This window comes from Staurois parvus, unplaced genomic scaffold (assembly GCF_062004578.1).
Source record: "Staurois parvus isolate SC_StPar_1 unplaced genomic scaffold, SC_StPar_1.0 ptg000142l, whole genome shotgun sequence".
Classification (NCBI taxonomy): domain Eukaryota; kingdom Metazoa; phylum Chordata; class Amphibia; order Anura; family Ranidae; genus Staurois; species Staurois parvus.
Genome location: NW_028317938.1, coordinates 2,176,528 through 2,196,497, shown reverse-complemented (window position 1 = coordinate 2,196,497; position 19,970 = coordinate 2,176,528). Strand labels below are relative to the sequence as shown.

The following is a 19,970-nucleotide window of genomic DNA, read 5'->3' as shown; positions in this document are numbered from 1 at the left end:
TGCGAGTGGAATAAAAGCAACCAAACAGATTTCTGCATCCACGTTAACGAGCGTAGCTACTGTAGATGAATCTCCTACTGAGGCTATTGTATTCTGCCAGCCGGCACCCTCGGCTGTCACATTACCTGAACGGGGCCTGCAGGTGATGTTCACCGGACAATTTGCCACTCAGGTCCTTTGATTTTTTTTAATCAAAAGGATGTCACATGGAGTAGTGCCAACAGGACCTGGATGAAATTTATGGCTAGCCTTACTCACTACAAGTTTTCATTAATCCCTTGTCTACTAATGTACATTTATGAACACCCTGGTATTTAAGGGGTTACACCAAGCTCATGATTTATAGGTGGCGAATAACGTTCATGTAAAAGTGATCCAGGTGGCTATAGAGCCAATCATGTACTTTTACAGTACCGAGAAGGTGCCACCCACCAGCGCCCATGGTGATTCCTGGTCCCTCTCATTTCTCTGGGGAGCCTGGGATCGAGATAAAATACTTAAGCATGTGTAGGAGGAGCATGGGGAACATCAGTTCCTTGATCACCTCTGCACGAAATGAATCTGTTGGCAGCAAGCCTTTTGTCATTTCCTAACTAAAGTAGCCAAGGAAGCAGTTAATCAAATGCAATCTGTGCATGAAAAATTAAACTGGCCCAGTAGAAATGTGGTTAAAGAATGCGCTTGTACAAAAAGTGCCCTTTACACCCCCTGCTTCATTACCTTCAACAGTACAAATATTGTGCTTTCCTCAAAAATATGGTACGATAAAGGGACAGTCAGATTGTCAAAACAGAATTGCCTATTACCATAGCAAATGTTATTTAGGCTGTTAGTTAGGATATTGATGCCTTAAGGCAGGGGTCTCCAAACTTTCTAAACAAAGGGCCAGTTACTGGCTTTCAGACTTTAGGGGGGCTGGACTATGGCCATTGGGAGTAGAAATTGTCCTGAGTCATTGGGAGTAAACAATGCATCTTTGGTATTAGGGGAGGAATAGTGCCCTATTCTTAGTGTAAGTTGGAGATATAGTACCCCATCCTTGGTGTCAGTGGGAAGAATAGTGCCCCGTTGTTGGAGTCAGTGGGAGGAATAGGGCCCCATGGTTTGTTTCAGTGTGAGGAATAGTGACTGTTGATGTCAGTAGCAGGAATTATGCCCCCTTGTTGGCGTCAGTGGGAGGATTAGTGTCTTGTATCGCTGGGAGAAAAAGTGCCCCAAGGGCCAGATAAGAGCAAGCAAAGGGCCACACTTTGGAGACCACTGCATTAAGGCAACAAGCAAGTACAGTGAAGGAAATAAGTATTTCATCCCCTGCTGATTTTGAATGTTTGCTCACTCACAAAGAAATGATCAGTCTAAAAATCGAATGGTAGGTGTATTTTAACACAGAGACAGAATAGCAACAACAAATTAAAAAGAAATGCATATCTAACAAATTATGCACTGATTTGCATGTTCATGAGGGAAATAAGTATTTGATCCCCTATCATTCAGCAGGATTTCTGGCTACCAGGTGTCTTTCATACAGGTAACAATCTGAGATTAGAAGCAGTCTCTTAAAGGGAGTGCTGCTAATCTCATTTTGTTACCTATGTAATCAGAAAAAAGTGCAGTGCCCGCAAGGTCCCTCTGCTCAAGAAAGCACATGTCCAGGCCCATCTGAAGTTTGCTACTGAATATCTGAATGATGCAGAGAAGGACTGGTTGAAAGTGTTGTGGTCAGAGGAGACCAAAATCGAGCTCTTTGGCATCAACTCAACTCGCTGTGTTTGGAGGAGGAGGAGGAATGCTGCCTATGACCCCAAGAACACCATCCCAACAGTCAAAATGGTGGTGGAAACTTTCTGCTTTGGGGGTGTTTTTCTGCTAAGGGGACAGGACAACTGCACCGCATCAAAGGGACAATGGACGGGGCAATGTACTGTCAAATCTTGGGTGAGAACCTTCTTCCATCAGCCAGGGCATTGAAAAGGAGTCCTGGATGGGTGTTCCAGCATGACAATGACCCAAAACACATGGCCAAGGAGTGGCTCAAGAAAAAGCAAATGAAGGTCCTGGAGTGGCCTAGCAAGTCTCCAGACCTTAATTCGATTGAAAATCTGTAAAGGGAGCTAAAAGTTCAAGCTGCCAAACATCAGCCACCAAACCTTAATGACTTGGAGAGGATCTGCCAAGAAGAGTGGGCCAAAATTCCTCCTGAGATGTGTGCAAACCTGGTGGCCAACTACAGGAAACATCTGACCTCTGATTGCCACCAAGTACTAAGTCATATTTTGCAACAAGGGATTTGCCACCAAGTACCAAGTCATATTTTGTAAAGGGGATCAAAGACTTATTTCCCTCATGAACATGTAAATCAGTGCATCATTTGTTAGACATGCATTTCTTTAGAATTTTGTGTTGCTATTCTGTCTCTCAGTGTTACAATACACCTACCATTCGATTTTTAGACTGATCATTTCTTTGTGAGTGGGCAAACATTCAAAATCAGCAGGGGATCAAATACTTATTTCCTTCACTGTAGCTATAACAGAATAAACTATCAGTGCAGGTTAAAAGCAACCTGCAATAACATAGATAAAGGTGCTGCAATTGCTGTAATCCTGGAAAGTCCAGATGCCTGGCTGTCTCACTTGACCTTTGACATGCATCCAGTAAAGTCTGAACTGCTGATCTGCATCCCCATTTCAAGTCAGCAATTCAAAAGTACTGACGTCAGAAGATCAATGTGACAGCTAGGCAATGGTCATTTACAGAAAATATCAACAATGGCAGACACTTTATTTTTCTCATGACAATTTTTCCTTAATTGAATCTGAAAGCAAATGTATACTATTTCTGTACTATTAGAAAAATATCTTTGCAGGTAGTGAAGCAGAAATCCCAATTAACTAAAGTATGCAGGTTTATCTTCCTCTCTTCTCTTTTTGTGCATTATTTAAATATACAGTACTTGCAGACTCACACAGTAACACTGTGCTCAGAAAAAGCTTCCCTAATAAAAACCTGTAAATCTATTTATTGCTGAAAACCAGTGGACCTTATAATTCAGGAAGGGCTCAGTGGAGTTGCTTCAGCATATTCCTGCTCAAACTGCTGCGGCAGGCCTCCATTTTCCAACTGAGGACATGGGAACAACAAGCTGCCCAAGTCTTGGTTGCACATTAAAGTGGCTATAGCTACATTAAAAAAATGAAAATAAATGCATATAGTGCTAAATTTGCAAAAAAAAAATCTTAAAAGGGGTAGTAAACCGCATCAAAAAGAAAAAAAACAAAAAAACAAAAAAAAAAAAAAAAACCGCTGCAAGATAAAAGCATAATGTGCTAGTATGCATTGCATACTAGCACATTATGAAGGACTTACCTTGAAACTAAGCCCTCCAGCGGAGCGCTGTCACGGCTCCCTGAGGCTTCCATCTTCACCTGGACCTCCTTCCAGGCTTGCGAGCTCCAGCCAGCTAACTGGCCGAGCCATGATGACATCAATCATGCGCCAAATATTGAAAGGCTAATATCTTCTAAATGGTTCACATTTAGGAGATATTAATTTTACCTACAGGTAGGCTTTATTATTAAAGAAGAGTTTACTACCACTTTAAGCATCCGACATTTATGGGTGGTCTGGATGTCTGAATGTATGGTCCCTCTATAGCCTCATGCACACAGCTTAAAACAAAACTTTTACAGCACCTCTATGTTAGCCTATGTAGCCATGTACACATAGGCGTACAGGCATATTCAAAGAGGAGTGTTTACAAGCAGAACAAAACAAAAAAAAAAACAAAAGGCAAGTTCTAAGAGGAGCTTTTGAGCAGAAAAAGCATGTGCATGTGTATAAATGTGTGCATATGCATATAAATGTATTCTAGTGGCCAGAATAAATAAATATTCTGGTCAGTAGAATACATATATGCTCAAACATCATACATACATATTGTAATATTAGAGGTGTTTGATTCTGCTAAATTCTGGTAGGAAAAAAATATTCTTATTTATAAGCCCATGTGCATGAGGATTATGTGTACTATAGTTCCTTCCTAAAAAAGGAATTAGTGACATAAGGGCCAGTGGAAATCGGTGTACAGTAGTTCACTGGTCATCCTCTAGAGCAGTGGTTCTCAACCTTTCAAGCGCCGCGACCCCTTAATGCAGTTCCTCATGTTGTGGTGACCCCCAACCATAAAATTATTTTCGTTGCTACTTCATAACTGTAATTTTGCAGTAGGAGGAATAGTGCCACGTCATTGGTGTCATTGGGAGGAATAGTGCCCTGTCATCGGTGTCAGTGGGAGGAATAGTGCCCCGTCATCGGTGTCAGTGGGAGGAATAGTGCCTCGTCATCGGTGTCAGTGGGAGGAGGAATAGTGCCTCGTCATCGGTGTCAGTGGGAGGAGGAATAGTGCCTCGTCATCGGTGTCAGTGGGAGGAGGAATAGTGCCTCGTCATCGGTGTCAGTGGGAGGAGGAATAGTGCCCCGTCATCGGTGTCAGTGGGGGGAGGAATAGTGCCCCGTCATCGGTGTCAGTGGGGGGAGGAATAGTGCCCCATCATAGGTGTCAGTGGGGGGAGGAATCGTGCCCCATCATCGGTGTCAGTGGGGGGAGGAATCGTGCCCCATCATCGGTGTCAGTGGGGGGAGGAATCGTGCCCCATCATCGGTGTCAGTGGGGGGAGGAATCGTGCCCCATCATCGGTGTCAGTGGGGGGAGGAATCGTGCCCCATCATCGGTGTCAGTGGGGGGAGGAATCGTGCCCCATCATCGGTGTCAGTGGGGGGAGGAATCGTGCCCCATCATCGGTGTCAGTGGGGGGAGGAATCGTGCCCCATCCTCGGTGTCAGTGGGGGGAGGAATCGTGCCCCATCCTCGGTGTCAGTGGGGGGAGGAATCGTGCCCCATCCTCGGTGTCAGTGGGGGGAGGAATCGTGCCCCGTCCTCGGTGTCAGTGGGGGGAGGAATCGTGCCCCGTCCTCGGTGTCAGTGGGGGGAGGAATAGTGCCCCGTCATCGGTGTCAGTGGGGGGAGGAATAGTGCCCCGTCATCGGTGTCAGTGGGGGGAGGAATAGTGCCCCGTCATCGGTGTCAGTGGGGGGAGGAATAGTGCCCCATCATAGGTGTCAGTGGGGGGAGGAATCGTGCCCCATCATCGGTGTCAGTGGGGGGAGGAATCGTGCCCCATCATCGGTGTCAGTGGGGGGAGGAATCGTGCCCCATCATCGGTGTCAGTGGGGGGAGGAATCGTGCCCCATCATCGGTGTCAGTGGGGGGAGGAATCGTGCCCCATCATCGGTGTCAGTGGGGGGAGGAATCGTGCCCCATCATCGGTGTCAGTGGGGGGAGGAATCGTGCCCCATCATCGGTGTCAGTGGGGGGAGGAATCGTGCCCCATCATCGGTGTCAGTGGGGGGAGGAATCGTGCCCCATCATCGGTGTCAGTGGGGGGAGGAATCGTGCCCCATCATCGGTGTCAGTGGGGGGAGGAATCGTGCCCCATCATCGGTGTCAGTGGGGGGAGGAATCGTGCCCCATCCTCGGTGTCAGTGGGGGGAGGAATCGTGCCCCATCCTCGGTGTCAGTGGGGGGAGGAATCGTGCCCCATCCTCGGTGTCAGTGGGGGGAGGAATCGTGCCCCATCCTCGGTGTCAGTGGGGGGAGGAATCGTGCCCCATCCTCGGTGTCAGTGGGGGGAGGAATCGTGCCCCATCCTCGGTGTCAGTGGGGGGAGGAATCGTGCCCCATCCTCGGTGTCAGTGGGGGGAGGAATCGTGCCCCATCCTCGGTGTCAGTGGGGGGAGGAATCGTGCCCCATCCTCGGTGTCAGTGGGGGGAGGAATCGTGCCCCATCCTCGGTGTCAGTGGGGGGAGGAATCGTGCCCCATCCTCGGTGTCAGTGGGGGGAGGAATCGTGCCCCATCCTCGGTGTCAGTGGGGGGAGGAATCGTGCCCCATCCTCGGTGTCAGTGGGGGGAGGAATCGTGCCCCATCCTCGGTGTCAGTGGGGGGAGGAATCGTGCCCCATCCTCGGTGTCAGCGGGGGGAGGAATCGTGCCCCATCCTCGGTGTCAGCGGGGGGAGGAATCGTGCCCCATCCTCGGTGTCAGCGGGGGGAGGAATCGTGCCCCATCCTCGGTGTCAGCGGGGGGAGGAATCGTGCCCCATCCTCGGTGTCAGCGGGGGGAGGAATCGTGCCCCATCCTCGGTGTCAGCGGGGGGAGGAATCGTGCCCCATCCTCGGTGTCAGCGGGGGGAGGAATCGTGCCCCATCCTCGGTGTCAGCGGGGGGAGGAATCGTGCCCCATCCTCGGTGTCAGCGGGGGGAGGAATCGTGCCCCATCCTCGGTGTCAGCGGGGGGAGGAATCGTGCCCCATCCTCGGTGTCAGCGGGGGGAGGAATCGTGCCCCATCCTCGGTGTCAGCGGGGGGAGGAATCGTGCCCCATCCTCGGTGTCAGCGGGGGGAGGAATCGTGCCCCATCCTCGGTGTCAGCGGGGGGAGGAATCGTGCCCCATCCTCGGTGTCAGCGGGGGGAGGAATCGTGCCCCATCCTCGGTGTCAGCGGGGGGAGGAATCGTGCCCCATCCTCGGTGTCAGCGGGGGGAGGAATCGTGCCCCATCCTCGGTGTCAGCGGGGGGAGGAATCGTGCCCCATCCTCGGTGTCAGCGGGGGGAGGAATCGTGCCCCATCCTCGGTGTCAGCGGGGGGAGGAATCGTGCCCCATCCTCGGTGTCAGCGGGGGGAGGAATCGTGCCCCATCCTCGGTGTCAGCGGGGGGAGGAATCGTGCCCCATCCTTGGTGTCAGCGGGGGGAGGAATCGTGCCCCATCCTTGGTGTCAGCGGGGGGAGGAATCGTGCCCCATCCTTGGTGTCAGCGGGGGGAGGAATCGTGCCCCATCCTTGGTGTCAGTGGGGGGAGGAATCGTGCCCCATCCTTGGTGTCAGTGGGGGGAGGAATCGTGCCCCATCCTTGGTGTCAGTGGGGGAGGAATCGTGCCCCATCCTTGGTGTCATTTGGGGGAGGAATAGTGCCCCATCATTGGTGTCAGTGGGAGGAATAGTGCCCCATCATTGGTGTCAGTGGGAGGAATAGTGTCCCATCGGTGTCAGTGGGAGGAATAGTGCCCCATCATTGGTATTAGTGACACCAATGATGGGGCACTATTCCCACTGACACCAATGATACTTACCTTGCAGACCCCTGCTCCAGCCTGGGCTCGCTCGCTCCCTCCCTCTCCCATGGTACCGACACTTACCTGTCAGATGTCTTCCTTCTCCGGCCGCTCTCCTCCTCTTCACTCGCTCGATCTTCGCGGTGCCGCTCGGCTCCTCCTCTCCAAGCTCCACCTCCTTGCCGGTGATTGGCCGCCTGTGTGCCTCTCCTGAGCTACAGTGCCGGCGGCCAATCACAGGCGAGGATTGATCTCGAGGTGTGTCCAGATGACAGGGGCGGCATGTCATCCCGCCCACACCTGGAGACGGCGGTGGCGGCGGCGGCGGCGAGGAGCGGTGTCTCGGTTCCTAAAACCATCGGAAATATGTGTTTTCCGATGGTCTTAGGCGACCCCTGTGGAAGCGTCGTTCGACCCCCAAAGGGGTCGCGACCCCCAGGTTGAGAACCGCTGCTCTAGAGGTAGGTCTAATTCTAAAGATTTGTCAGCAGCGATCGAAAACTGAGGTGTGGGCAGAGGGATGAGCAAGTATTCACTTATTCCTTTGTAGGTAATGTTTTGTTTTTTAATGTGGTCACAGAGTTGTTTTAAAAGGCATATTCCACCTTTTGCAAAAAAAAAATAAAAAATAAAATAAATAAATATTTCATATATATATATATATATATATATATATATATATATATATATATATATATAAAATAATAATAAAGCCACCGTACTGATCAAAAGACAAATGTGCATTTTTTTTATTTTTTTTTTGCATTAGAGCCTACAAAGCACTGCAATCGAAATCATGGGATTGGGACTGCATTGCTCTGGTGAGTGCAGATCTCCAGTTACAAGGTTCAGAGTCGGTTCACATATTCAGTTGTGTTCAAAATAATAGCAGTATGTTGAAAAAAGTGAATAAAGCTCAAAATCCTTCTAATAGCTTTTATTTCCATACACACAAATGCATTGGGAACACTACACATTCTATTCCAAATCAAAACATGAAGAAAAATATATCAAATTTGTGTTGTTCCTCTAAAAAAATTGAAGAAAAGTGAATATTAGACTGTTCAAAAAAATAGCAGTGTTTGTATTCTTCTTTACAAACTCAAACATTCACTATATAAACTGAAAAATGTTTGAAGATTTTGCTTTCCTTTGAATCAATTAATATTTAGTTGTATAAGCACTGTTTCTGAGAACCGCTGTACATCTGTGTTGCTTGGAGTCAACCAACTTCTGGCACCTGTGAACAGGTATTCCAGCCCAGGATGATTGGACTACATTCCACAGTTCTTCTCTATTTCTTGGTTTTGCCTCAGAAACTGCATTTTTGATGTCACCCCACAAGTTTTCTATTGGATTAAGATCCGGAGATTGGGCTGGCCACTCCATAACGTCAATATTGTTGGTCTGGAACCAAGATGTTGCACGTTTACTGGTGTGTTTGGGGTTGTTGTCTTCTTGGATAAGGCAGCACGACCCCTTCAAGTAATCTGATGTATTCAAACTGATCCATGATCCCTGGTATGCGATAAATAGGCCCAACACCGTAATATGAGAAACATCCCCATATCATGATGCTTGCGCAACCATGCTTCACTGTCTTCACAGTGTACTGTGACTTGAATTCAGTGTTTGGGGGTCGTCTGACAAACTGTCTCCGGCCACTAGACCCAAAAAGAACAATCTTACTTTCATCAGTCCACAAAATGTTGCGCCATTTCTCTTTAGGCCAGTCAATGTGCTCTTTGGCAAATTGTAACCTCTTCAGCACATGTCTTTTTTTCAACAGTGGGACTTTGTGGGGGCTTCTTGCAGATAGCTTGGCTTCACATAGGAGTCTTCTAATTCTAACAGTACTCACAGGTAACTTTAGACCTTCTTTGATCTTCCTGGAGCTGATTGTTGGCTGAGTCCTTGCCATTTTGGCTATTCTTCTATCCATTGGAATGGTAGTTTTTCGCTTTCTTCCACGTCTTTCAGGTTTTGGTCGCCATTTTAAAGCATTTGCAATCATTTTAGCTGAGCAGCCTATCATTTTCTGTTCTTCTTTATATGTTTTCCCCTCTCCAATCAACTTTTTAATCAAGGTACGCTGTTCTTCTGAACAATGTCTGGAACGACCCATTTTCCTCAGAATTTCAGAGAGAAATGCACTGTAACCAGCATGTACAACATTTGCTGCCTTCCTTCCTTAAATAAGGGCAATAATTGCCACCTGTTTTTCAAAGAATGAATGACCTCACTAATAGAACTCCACACTGCTATTATTTTGAACATGCCCCTTCCAATTAGTGATTCAATTACACAGAATCAGCAGCATGCATGTCATGACTGTTGGGTCTGTTGGATTTCTATTACTCTACTACACCTGCTATTAAATTATTTGCCATGTAGAAATATAATTTCTACCAAAAACAGTGATTGATCAGGTTAGTGATGTCTGACTGGTATTATTTTGAACACAACTGTATGTGAACTGGATGCATTCTGAACTGCATGACATGTGAAATAATATTGGTTTCTATTGTGCCTGTTGACATATATGCAGTGCAACCAGAGTGCAGATTCAGTGCGAACTGAAAAAGAATCCTGTCAGTTTTCTGAGCAGTGTGGACTGGCTCAGTTGCGAATTCAAACTCAATGACTTCTATGGGAATGCTTCTGAATCACGTCATCATTTGTGAACAGGATAAAATCCTGACCTGATCCCGATCTAAGGCCCGGTTCACACTACTGCAGCCCGTGTTTGCGCAAGTACGGCAGCCTATTCATTTAAATGGTTTCGAACCAATAGATCGTCTTCAGGAAGTACCTTCTGGTACTTCCTGAAGACGATCTATTGGTCGAAACTAGTCGAGGGCTTATGGCGCAACTTCCGCTGACATCACTTCCAGTATCCACTTCCCTGTCAACCTCGACAACCCAGACACATCCCATCTCCTCCACTTAACCTCCTCCTTTGCACTTGCACAGTGCATACAATCCACCACCCACTCCAACGGTAATATCCTTGATCTTGTCTTCTCCAACCGCTGCGCTCCTCACAACCTCACTAACACCCCCTTCCCTCTCTCTGACCACAACCTGATTACCTTCTCTATCTCCTCGTCCTCCAACGCCTACCCCTCCAAATGCCACACTACTACCAGCCGTAACCTCCGCAACCTTAACCCTGCCCCCCTCCACTCTGCAGCTGATCAACTCCATGACAGCATCCTCCCCCTGTCCTGCCCCGACCTGGCTATGACTGCCTACAACAACGCGCTGTCAACAGTCCTTGACTCACTAGCGCCTTTAACCACATGCAACATCAGACCCCGACCGCTCCAGCCCTGGCAGACTGATCACACCAAAACCCTCAAACGACGCAGTCGTACCCTGGAGCGACTATGGTGCAAAACCAAATCCCAACAAGCCTTCACCCGCTACAAATCTGCCTTCCACACCTACACCTCCTCCCTCCACGCAGCCAAACAAGCCTACTTCCTGACCCTCATCAAGGCCCTCTCCTCCAATCCTCGCCGACTCTTCTCCACCTTCAACTCTCTACTCTCGCCACCCCCACCTCCACCCAGCACCTCACTCACTGCCCTTGAGATTGCCAATCACTTCAAAAACAAGATTGACACAATTCGCAAGGACATCGCCGCAACTCACACGCCCTCTCAACCCGTCCCCTCTCACACAGCTACCCCCTCATCCCCTCTCTCCCTCGACATAACCCATAGGGACTTCGTCGCTGCTCAAACTCCCTCCAACCCCGTTCCCCCTTACTCAACTACCCCCTCATCACCCCTCTCCCACAGCCCCACCACTGCTTTGACCCCCACTTCCACCCCACCCTACATTCCTCATACTGAAGCCCCCCCAACACTCCACACCTTTGACCTTACTACCATCAAAGAAGTCTCCAAGATCCTCTCTGATGCCCGCCTCACCACCTGCCCCCTCGACCCTATCCCCTCACAACTCCTACGACCTCCCTCCCCCTCCATCCTACGCTCCCTCACCCACATCTTTAATCTCTCCCTCTCCTCCGGCACTTTCCCCTCCCCTCTGAAACATGCACACATAACCCCCATACTTAAAAAGCCCTCCCTGGACCCCAATGACCCGAACAACCTCAGACCCATCTCCCTGCTCCCATTTACATCTAAACTCCTCGAGTGCCTAGTCTACACCCGCCTAAGCTCTCACCTCAACGACAACAACCTCCTCGATCCCCTACAGTCCAGCTTCCGTCCCCTACACTCCACCAAAACTGCCTTACTCAAACTCTCCAACGACCTGCTAACCGCCAAAGCTAATGGCCACTATTCAGTGCTCCTACTCCTTGACCTCTCTGCGGCCTTCGACACAGTTGACCACCCCCTCCTCCTCAAAATACTACACTCCCTCGGCCTCAGAGATTCTGCTCTCTCCTGACTCTCATCCTACCTGTCACAACGCTCTTTCAGCGTTACCTATAATGCTACCACCTCCCCCTCACTCCCCCTCTCTGTTGGGGTCCCTCAAGGCTCTGTCCTCGGGCCCCTTCTCTTCTCCATCTACACCTCCTCCCTTGACCAACTCATACACTCTCACGGCTTCAACTACCACCTCTATGCCGACGACACACAAATCTCTCAACCCCCCACCTCACCCCCTCGGTCTCTGCCCGAATCACACACCTACTGAGCGACATATCAGACTGGATGTCGCTCCACTTCCTTAAACTGAACCTCTCCAAAACCGAGTTTCTTGTCTTCCCCCCAGCCCGGACACCACCCCCCCTTTTAGTTACACTTCACCCCATTCCCCAACCTTTTATAGCCAGCATGTGCATAAAAAACATACTGTACATTGACTTCTCCATCACATCCAACAACGCCACCATCAAACCCGCCCCGCAGGCCAGAGTACTTGGTGTCATTCTGGACTCCAACCTATCCTTCCAGCCCCAAGTCCAATCTTTAACAAACTCGTGCAGACTCCACCTCCGCAACATCGCCAAAATACGCACGTTCCTAACCCCAGAAACCACTAAACAGCTCATCCACTCCCTCATCATATCACGACTCGACTACTGTAACTCCCTCCTCACTGGCCTGCCTCGCCGCTGGCTATCCCTGCTTCAGTCGATCCTGAATACGGTTGCCAGACTCATTCACCTTTCCAACCACTCCATCTCCGCCACCCCCCTCTGTCAATACCTCCACTGGCTTCCGATTGCGCAACGGATCAAATTCAAAATCCTAACACTGACGTACAAAGCTGTCCACTATACTGCCCCGTACTACATCACTGACCTAATATCCAAGTACCGGCCAGCACGCACACTCCACTCCTCACAAGACCTCCTTCTCTCTAGTTCCCTGGTCTCCTCCTCCCATGCCCGCCTCCAGGACTTCTCCAGGGGGTCACCCATCCTCTGGAACTCCCTGCCCCAACCCATCAGATTATCACCTACTCTCCTCTCCTTTAGGCGCACCCTGAAAACCCATCTCTTCAGGGAAGCCTACCCCACCCCCTGCTAACCTGCCGACCTCCTCTACTCTTCCTACCACTCCATCCCCCACAGCTATCTCCTCCTGTGCCACCATCCCCTCCCTCCTAGATTCTAAGCTCGAAAGAGCAGGGCCCTCGATCCCCTCATGTTTTGCATTGTATTGGTATTGTTCTGTCACATGTTCTGTCCCCCTTTGTAATGTACAGCGCTGAGCGAACCATTGGCGCTTTATAAATACTGTATAATAATAATATTTGAAACGCACGCTGGAATGCGGCAGCCATCTTAATTCCCATTCATAATATACAAAGCTGAATACACCTAGTGCCAGGAAAGGCACTTTTTATGTGAGTGGCATTTCAATTGTTTGACCCGATATTAAAGTTTTATACTATGGGATGTCTGGTTTTGTTTTTATTTATGCTGAAAATATGAAATACTGCCTGTGGAGGAGAGGAGTTGCCTAACATTGATGCAGATCTAGTGGAAAGTTATTGGTTACTACCAGCAACCACGGTTATAAGGGCGAAGGAATATCGGCCATCAGGACCGGATTGCAAACTGGGATAGTCCCAAAAAGCGAGTGTGACTTACCTAGAGATAGGTGGTCATGAAATGACGGTGAGTTTACATCTATGTGGGGCACCAGTGTGAACCCAGTGAAGCACTTGTCATTTCAGTATGGAGTATCACCGTTAAAGATAAAGCACCGTTGCACCAATTATTCACATGTTGGGACTGAATATTAATATTTTATTTGTATTTTGCTCAGTGTTATCACTTTAAAGATTGCACAGTTTATTTTGTCAATTTGTGTCCATTTTTTAAATATATATTACTTTAACTGAAAATTGTGCGGTGATGCAATGTTGCACCTAAATGAAATTTACGTCCTTTTTTTCCCCACAAATGGAGCTTTCTTTCTGTGGTATTTGATCGCCACTGCGGTTTTTATTTTTTGCGCTATAACAAAAAAATAAAAAAAGACTGACAATTTTGAGGAAAAAAAAACAATATATTTGACTTTGTTATTAAGCGCTTCCCCACCGCCGTATAGCAGATAAACTGTACATGGCGGCACAGGTGAGCAAAATCATGTGTGTATATATATATATATATATATATATATATATATATATATATATATATATATATATATATACATACATACACACACACACACATACATACATGATTTTCATTTCTGGGTAGAGGGTGCGCGCCCTACCTGTGCCGCCATTCGCGGCCGTGGATGTCAATCACCGGGTCACGGCTAGTGATTACCTGCTGGCACCCGGTGATTACCGACAATCACCGACTTGGAGGAAGACTGTTTTGTTAACAGTCTTCCTCCCTGTTAGCTCGCGCACACTGCTTGGGATGGTTGTGCACAGCACAGCCATCCCCATCAGTGTGCTTACATTGAAGCACACCCACCCCCTAGTAAAACACTCCCTACACGCAGTTAACCCTTTGATCGCCCCCCACATTAACCCCTTCCTGCTTAGTGTCATTAGTACAGTGTCAGTGCTGTTTTTTAGCACTGAACAGTACAATATAATCAGTGAGCGCTTAGTAGTAATATAGCAGCTAAAAGCACGAAAAGGCAACCAGAATAAAATCTCATAGGATACTAAAAAGAAAGTGCAGCGCTAATAATACAAATAAATACTTCCAATCCGTAAACCAGCTGAACATATGATGAGAAATAAAATCACAATATAATAAAATAAATGTGTAAAATGGTGACAGTCTGTGTTAAGTGATGGTTACAGGAGATGTAAGTGACTTCAACGTTCTGGGTGGCGAGGTGATAAAATAGCTAAAATACACGCTCACCAGATGCGTATCTTCATATACGCATAACAATAACCAGAAGTCCCCCTAAGGGATGGGATGGATGAGCTGAACCGTTTATAACGGATTCTCCCCCTCTTGGTATTGGTCTGGTCAGTAGTCGTCTCTCTTGGGAAAGCCCCGAGTACCACCGTGGAAGCCTCTCAGATATAGAGCCGGGTGGATCACCCTGGACCTGGCGTTCTCCTCAGGTAGTGGTATGCTGGAGTCAGCAATATAGGGATATCTCCTTTTCCATGGAGTGTGGGCGCTAGGGATGAATTGCTGGCTCACGGGGGAGTCAACAAGAATAATAGCCCATAGTGTAGTAATTTGATAAAAATTAATTTATTAATCCACGTGGGTAAATGGTAAACGATAAAATCAAGTTATATAAATGCAAAAAGTACACTGACCGTATAGTATCATAAAGGAGGCCACCGGACCTATAACAGGAACCAGGTGACAGGATGTCACGGCGTTACAGCTCCTTGCAATTCATCCACCTGGCTCTATATCTGAGAGGCTTCCACGGTGGTACTCGGGGTTTTCCCAAGAGAGCCGACTACTGACCAGACCAATACCAAGTGGGGGAGAGTCTGTTATAAGCGGTTCAGCTCATCCATCCCATCTCTGAGGAGGACCTCTGGTTATTGATATGCGTATATAAAGATATGCATCTGATGAGTGCGTATTTTAGCTATTTTATCACCTCGCCACCCGGAACGTTGAAGTCACTTACATCTCCTGTAACCAGCACTTACCACAGGCTGTCACCACTTTACACATTTATTTTACTATATTGTGATTTTATTTCTCATCATATGTTCAGCTGGTTTACAGATTGGAAGTGTTTTTTAGCACTGATCACTGATGTATTGGTGTCACTGAGGATGTCAGCAACACCAAGTTAGTCCCCCCCCCGCAGTGTCAGAATGCCCGCCACAGTCCCGCTAAAAGTCGCTAATCAGCGCCATTACTAGTAGGGAAAAAAAAAAAAAAAGAAATCCCAGTATCTATACTGCCATTTGTAAATGCTATAATTTTCATGTAAACCAATTAATTTACACGTATTGGGATTTTTTTTTTTTTTTTAGCAAAGACATGTAGCAGAATACATTTTTGTCTAAATGTGTAACCAAAGTTGATTTTTAAAGTTTTTTTACTGGACATGTTTAACCACTTGCCTACCGGGCCTTATACCCCCTTCCTGCCCAGGCCAATTTTCAGCTTTCAGTGCTGTCACACTTTGAATGACATTTGCGCGGTCATGCAATATTGTACCTATATGACATTTTTAGCTTTTTTTAGCGCAAATAGAGCTTTATTTTGGTGGTATTTACTTGCTGCTGGGTGTTTTATTTTTGTGCGCTATAAACAAAAAAAGAGCAAAAAAAGCAAAAAAAAACGTTTTCTTTGTTTCTAGTATAAAATGTTGCAAACTGGTAATTTTTCTCCATCAATGATGTGCGTTGATGAGACTGCACTGATAAGCAGCACTGATGAGGTGGCACTGATAAGCAGCACTGATGAGGTGGCACTGATAAGCAGCACTGATGGGTGGAGATGGGTGGCACTGATGATCAGTGCCAATCCCTTTGCTGACAATTGCCGGCAGCACTTTCCTCACGCTGTGACAGCAAATAACCGGCAACTGGATTTACCCAGTGATCTGCTATGTCATTGGACACAGCTAATCACGTGGTAAAAAGCCACTGTGATTGGCCGTTTACTGCAAGTGTGTTCAGTGTCAATATTTTGTGTGAACAAGACCTTACAGGGACATCTATCGAACATTCTGGAAGCTTTTTTTCAATGCTCCATAAACACATCATAAATGCCGTAGGAGCATTGCTTCATTCTTCAGAATCAATGCCTTTGTGAACAATCCCTTACAGGGTAAAAAAAAGACAAACAAAACTTCTATTTTCATTGTCAGGTTCTCCTATTGAAGTCTATAGGACTAAAATGCCAATTTCTGCCTCCAAAGTAGTTCACGTATCTTCTGGAGTGACAGGCTGGATGCCAGAGAAGCCTCAGCGCTCAATTGTGAACAGCCACCATTAAAATACATGGGATTTAGGATATTACCGTAGGTGTGAAGAAGAATAAACCCCGCCTACCCGTAAGCACCCTATCTAATCACAAAGCCTGAGCTAGGCTGCATTCGCCTATCCTATCACAGGGAGCCATGATCCTCAATGACAGCCGGCAATGACAAGTACTACTATTGGCTCTCTTCCGAGAGTCACGTGTCCCCAGACCTAGGAAGCGCTAGCTCTCCCCCCTAATTACCTGGGTAGTCTCTCCTTCCCGGAATGCCTGAGTCACCCGCTGCCTCAGGAAGGCTCCAAGGTCCCGTCCTTTCCTAGTCTCGTCCACAGGCCATTCTTCACATAGTTTTAGAAAACGTCGATACCGTGCAGCCGCCATTTAGTCTCCGGTCACTAGCGAATCACAGCCAAAGGGCGTGGTCGTCATTAGCCGGGTAACCAATGGAACGTCCGAACCATGGGGCGGGTCCTGTTGCTAGGCGCCGCTGGCGGTGTGTGTTCAGATTTGAGTGACATTGATAGGTTCTGTCTCCCAGTGTGGAATAAACGTTGCTGGTGTATGTGTGGGCTGCTTGTCTGTAGGGAGGGGCGGGCTCCTCAGAAGCAGGAGGGCTCCATGTCACAGTTCTCATGTACATTGGGAATGAATGCTCACAGAGAGGGCTTCTCACTTCTAATGATTCAGGAAGTGTGTGGAAGTCTCCCTGAGGTCTGGGAGTACACAGAGTATTTAGTGGACCTGTACCATTCCTACTTCACATCAGGAAGGCTGGTGCCAGCATTTTACTACAGCCAATGTATGCTAATGTGTGAGCTCCTCTCCCCAATTGTAGAGTGTAAAGCATGGCTAAACGTCTTACTAAACCCACAACAGTAAAATCAGTAAACCATGCTTGTTATACTCACTGTGGAACCCAAGGGGTTCTTTTTTTTCTTTGGTAGCGTGCATGGGATCAGCACAGGGCCAATCCGAGCTGTCCAGACAGAGGTCGGGTTCTGCATCCTCCTAGAGCAAAATGAAAACTCCTCCCACAAGTTTTAACCAGTGCTTGGCTGGACACTGATAGAAGTCACAAGACTGCTCTAACTACTGATGAGAAAAGGTATTTATCAGTTTATATTTACTAAAATAATTTCCATGTAGTGTGTACTGTGGGAGACCAGATATAGTGAATGTAGGGTCCTGGGTTTAGTAACACTTTAAGCAATTAAACACAATTCTAATCAATGTAATCACAGGCAGCTGTATTGCATTATAACCACAAACATAATATATACTGAACATTACATTCCATTCATCTTATGCAGGCCATAGACAGATCAAAAACCGTCCGTTTTAAAAAAAAAAAAGAAAAATCGGTCGTTCAATAGGCCAACGTTACCACCAACGGTAAAAAAAATCGGCCAATTTTTGTCCCGTCTACAGCATTTAATTACTTCTGTCCCTGCAGAGAGCTCCGCTATTATATCTGACATGAAAAAGTATTGTGGTTGTAACAATGTATCTATTTGTATCCATTTTGGATACAGATGTTTTTATTCAGATACAAATAGATACATTGTTATAACCGCAATACTTTTTCATGTCAGATATAATAGCGGACTGGAATTCTTCTTTTTCTTCTTCTTTTTTTCTTCTTTTTCTTCTTATTCTTCTTCATTTTCTTCTTCTTTTCCTTCTTCTTTTCCTTCTTCTTTTTCTTCTTCTTGCAGGCCACGGCGGACTGACAACTCATGGGGCTCCCCGGGCAATAGGGGATCATGGGGCCCCGGTGTCCTTGCCCAAACTCAAAAATGCCTATGAAAAAGGTACCAGGGGCATCTCATGGGGCCCCCTACTGACCCCGGGCCCTCGGGCAGTGCCTGAGTTTCCAAATGGGCAGTCCGCCCCTGGTCACGGCTCATGCGCAGATTTTTTATCGGTAAAAAGATCGGCTGATTTGCCCATCATTGCCAGGAAAATCGGTCAATCGGCAAAATCGGCTGATTTTTTTCCAACTTCACTGATAAAAAAAATGTGCCAAAATCCCGAAAAACGGCCGACCAATTAACCCATTAACGATGTGAAAATCGGCCGATTTTCGACCCGTCTATGGCCTGCATAACACAGCAATAACCAGAATTACTATGTATTAAATATATTAGTGTCTATGAACAGCCTTGTAGTGTACAGTGCCTGTGCAGAGCGCAGGGGTCAGGAGTATGTGATGTACTGCCCAGTAACACCCAGGTCACATCGGGTGCGACTTGGCTTGCGATTTGTATGCCATGCAACTTGCAAATCATATGCCAAGTCGCACCCTATTGTCCACTATTAGAGCAGTCCTATCGGTGCAGTTCCGACTTGGTTGGAGCCTCACTGATTTCTATAGTGCATGCACTACTTTTGGTGCAATTTGCATAGACATCTGTGTCAGATGTCTTGCAAATTGCACCTCAAATCAGAAAGTCACCTGACTTTGAAATTGTGCAACTTCACTGTAAGTCGCACGATTTCAAAATCGGCTTTGATGTGACCGTCAGTGAGAGGAAGAAGACCCCTGACATTGGTGTTGGTAGGAGAAAGACTGCCACCTACATTGCAGTCACTGGAAGGTAGACCATCCCTTACAATGGTGTCAGAGAGAGGTAAAATACCCCAACATTGGTGTCAGTGGGAGGAAAGCTGTGCATTGCACTGATGTGAGTGGATTGAAGACTGCTCCTTACCTTGGTGTCAGTGGAAGGAAGAATAACCCCCTATCTAGTTGTCAGAGGGAGAAAGGTTCCCCCTTATATAAGTGTCAGTGAGGGAAGACGGCCTGTCATAAAGTTGTCTGTAGGTCAAAGATTACCCCTTACATTGGTGTTAGTGAGAGGAAGCAATGCCATTATAATGGAATCATTGGAAGGTAGACCATCTCTTATGACAGGGCCATCTCTTATGGCAGGGTCTGTGTGTTTGTACATGCGTGTGTGTACATGTGTCTCTGTGTGTGTACATGTGTGTTTGTGTGTATGTATGTACATGTGTCTGTGTATGTATGTACATGTGTCTGTGCGTGTGTATTTCTGTGTATGTACATGTATCTGTGTGTATGTGTGTCTGTAGGTGCCTGTGTGGACATGTGTCTCTGTGCATGTGTGTACATGTTTCTGTGTGTGTATGTGTGTGTGTATGTACATGTCTGTGTGTGTATACATGTGTCTCTGTGTGTGTTTGTTGGTGGCGAGTAACTCTAGGGCCTGGCTAGTAACTCTAAGGCCTGGCTAGTAGCTAAGGACTTGAAATTTTAAGCCCTGTTTATGATGCTCTCAGGGAAAGGAAAAATAACCCAGCACTGGTGTCAGTGGAAGGAAGACTTTCTCTTATATAGGTTGCTCTGGACGAAAGACGGCCCCTTACAGAGGTATCAGTAGGTGGAAGACTGCTTCTTATAGAGG

The 19,970-nt window shown here is 47.2% G+C and overlaps 1 protein-coding gene across 1 annotated transcript in view; it reads right to left on the bottom strand.

Annotated features, from left to right (window-relative positions):
* The window catches only part of UQCC2 (ubiquinol-cytochrome c reductase complex assembly factor 2), a 44,833-nt gene extending 27,796 nt beyond the window's left edge, over nt 1-17,037 (bottom strand). Inside the window, exon 1 of the mRNA XM_089673592.1 lies at nt 16,789-17,037. Within this exon, the coding sequence (XP_089529718.1) occupies nt 16,789-16,926 (138 nt within the window). The 5' untranslated portion in view covers nt 16,927-17,037. The remainder of the gene's footprint in view (nt 1-16,788) is intronic.
* Nucleotides 17,038-19,970: the final 2,933 nt, after the last annotated feature.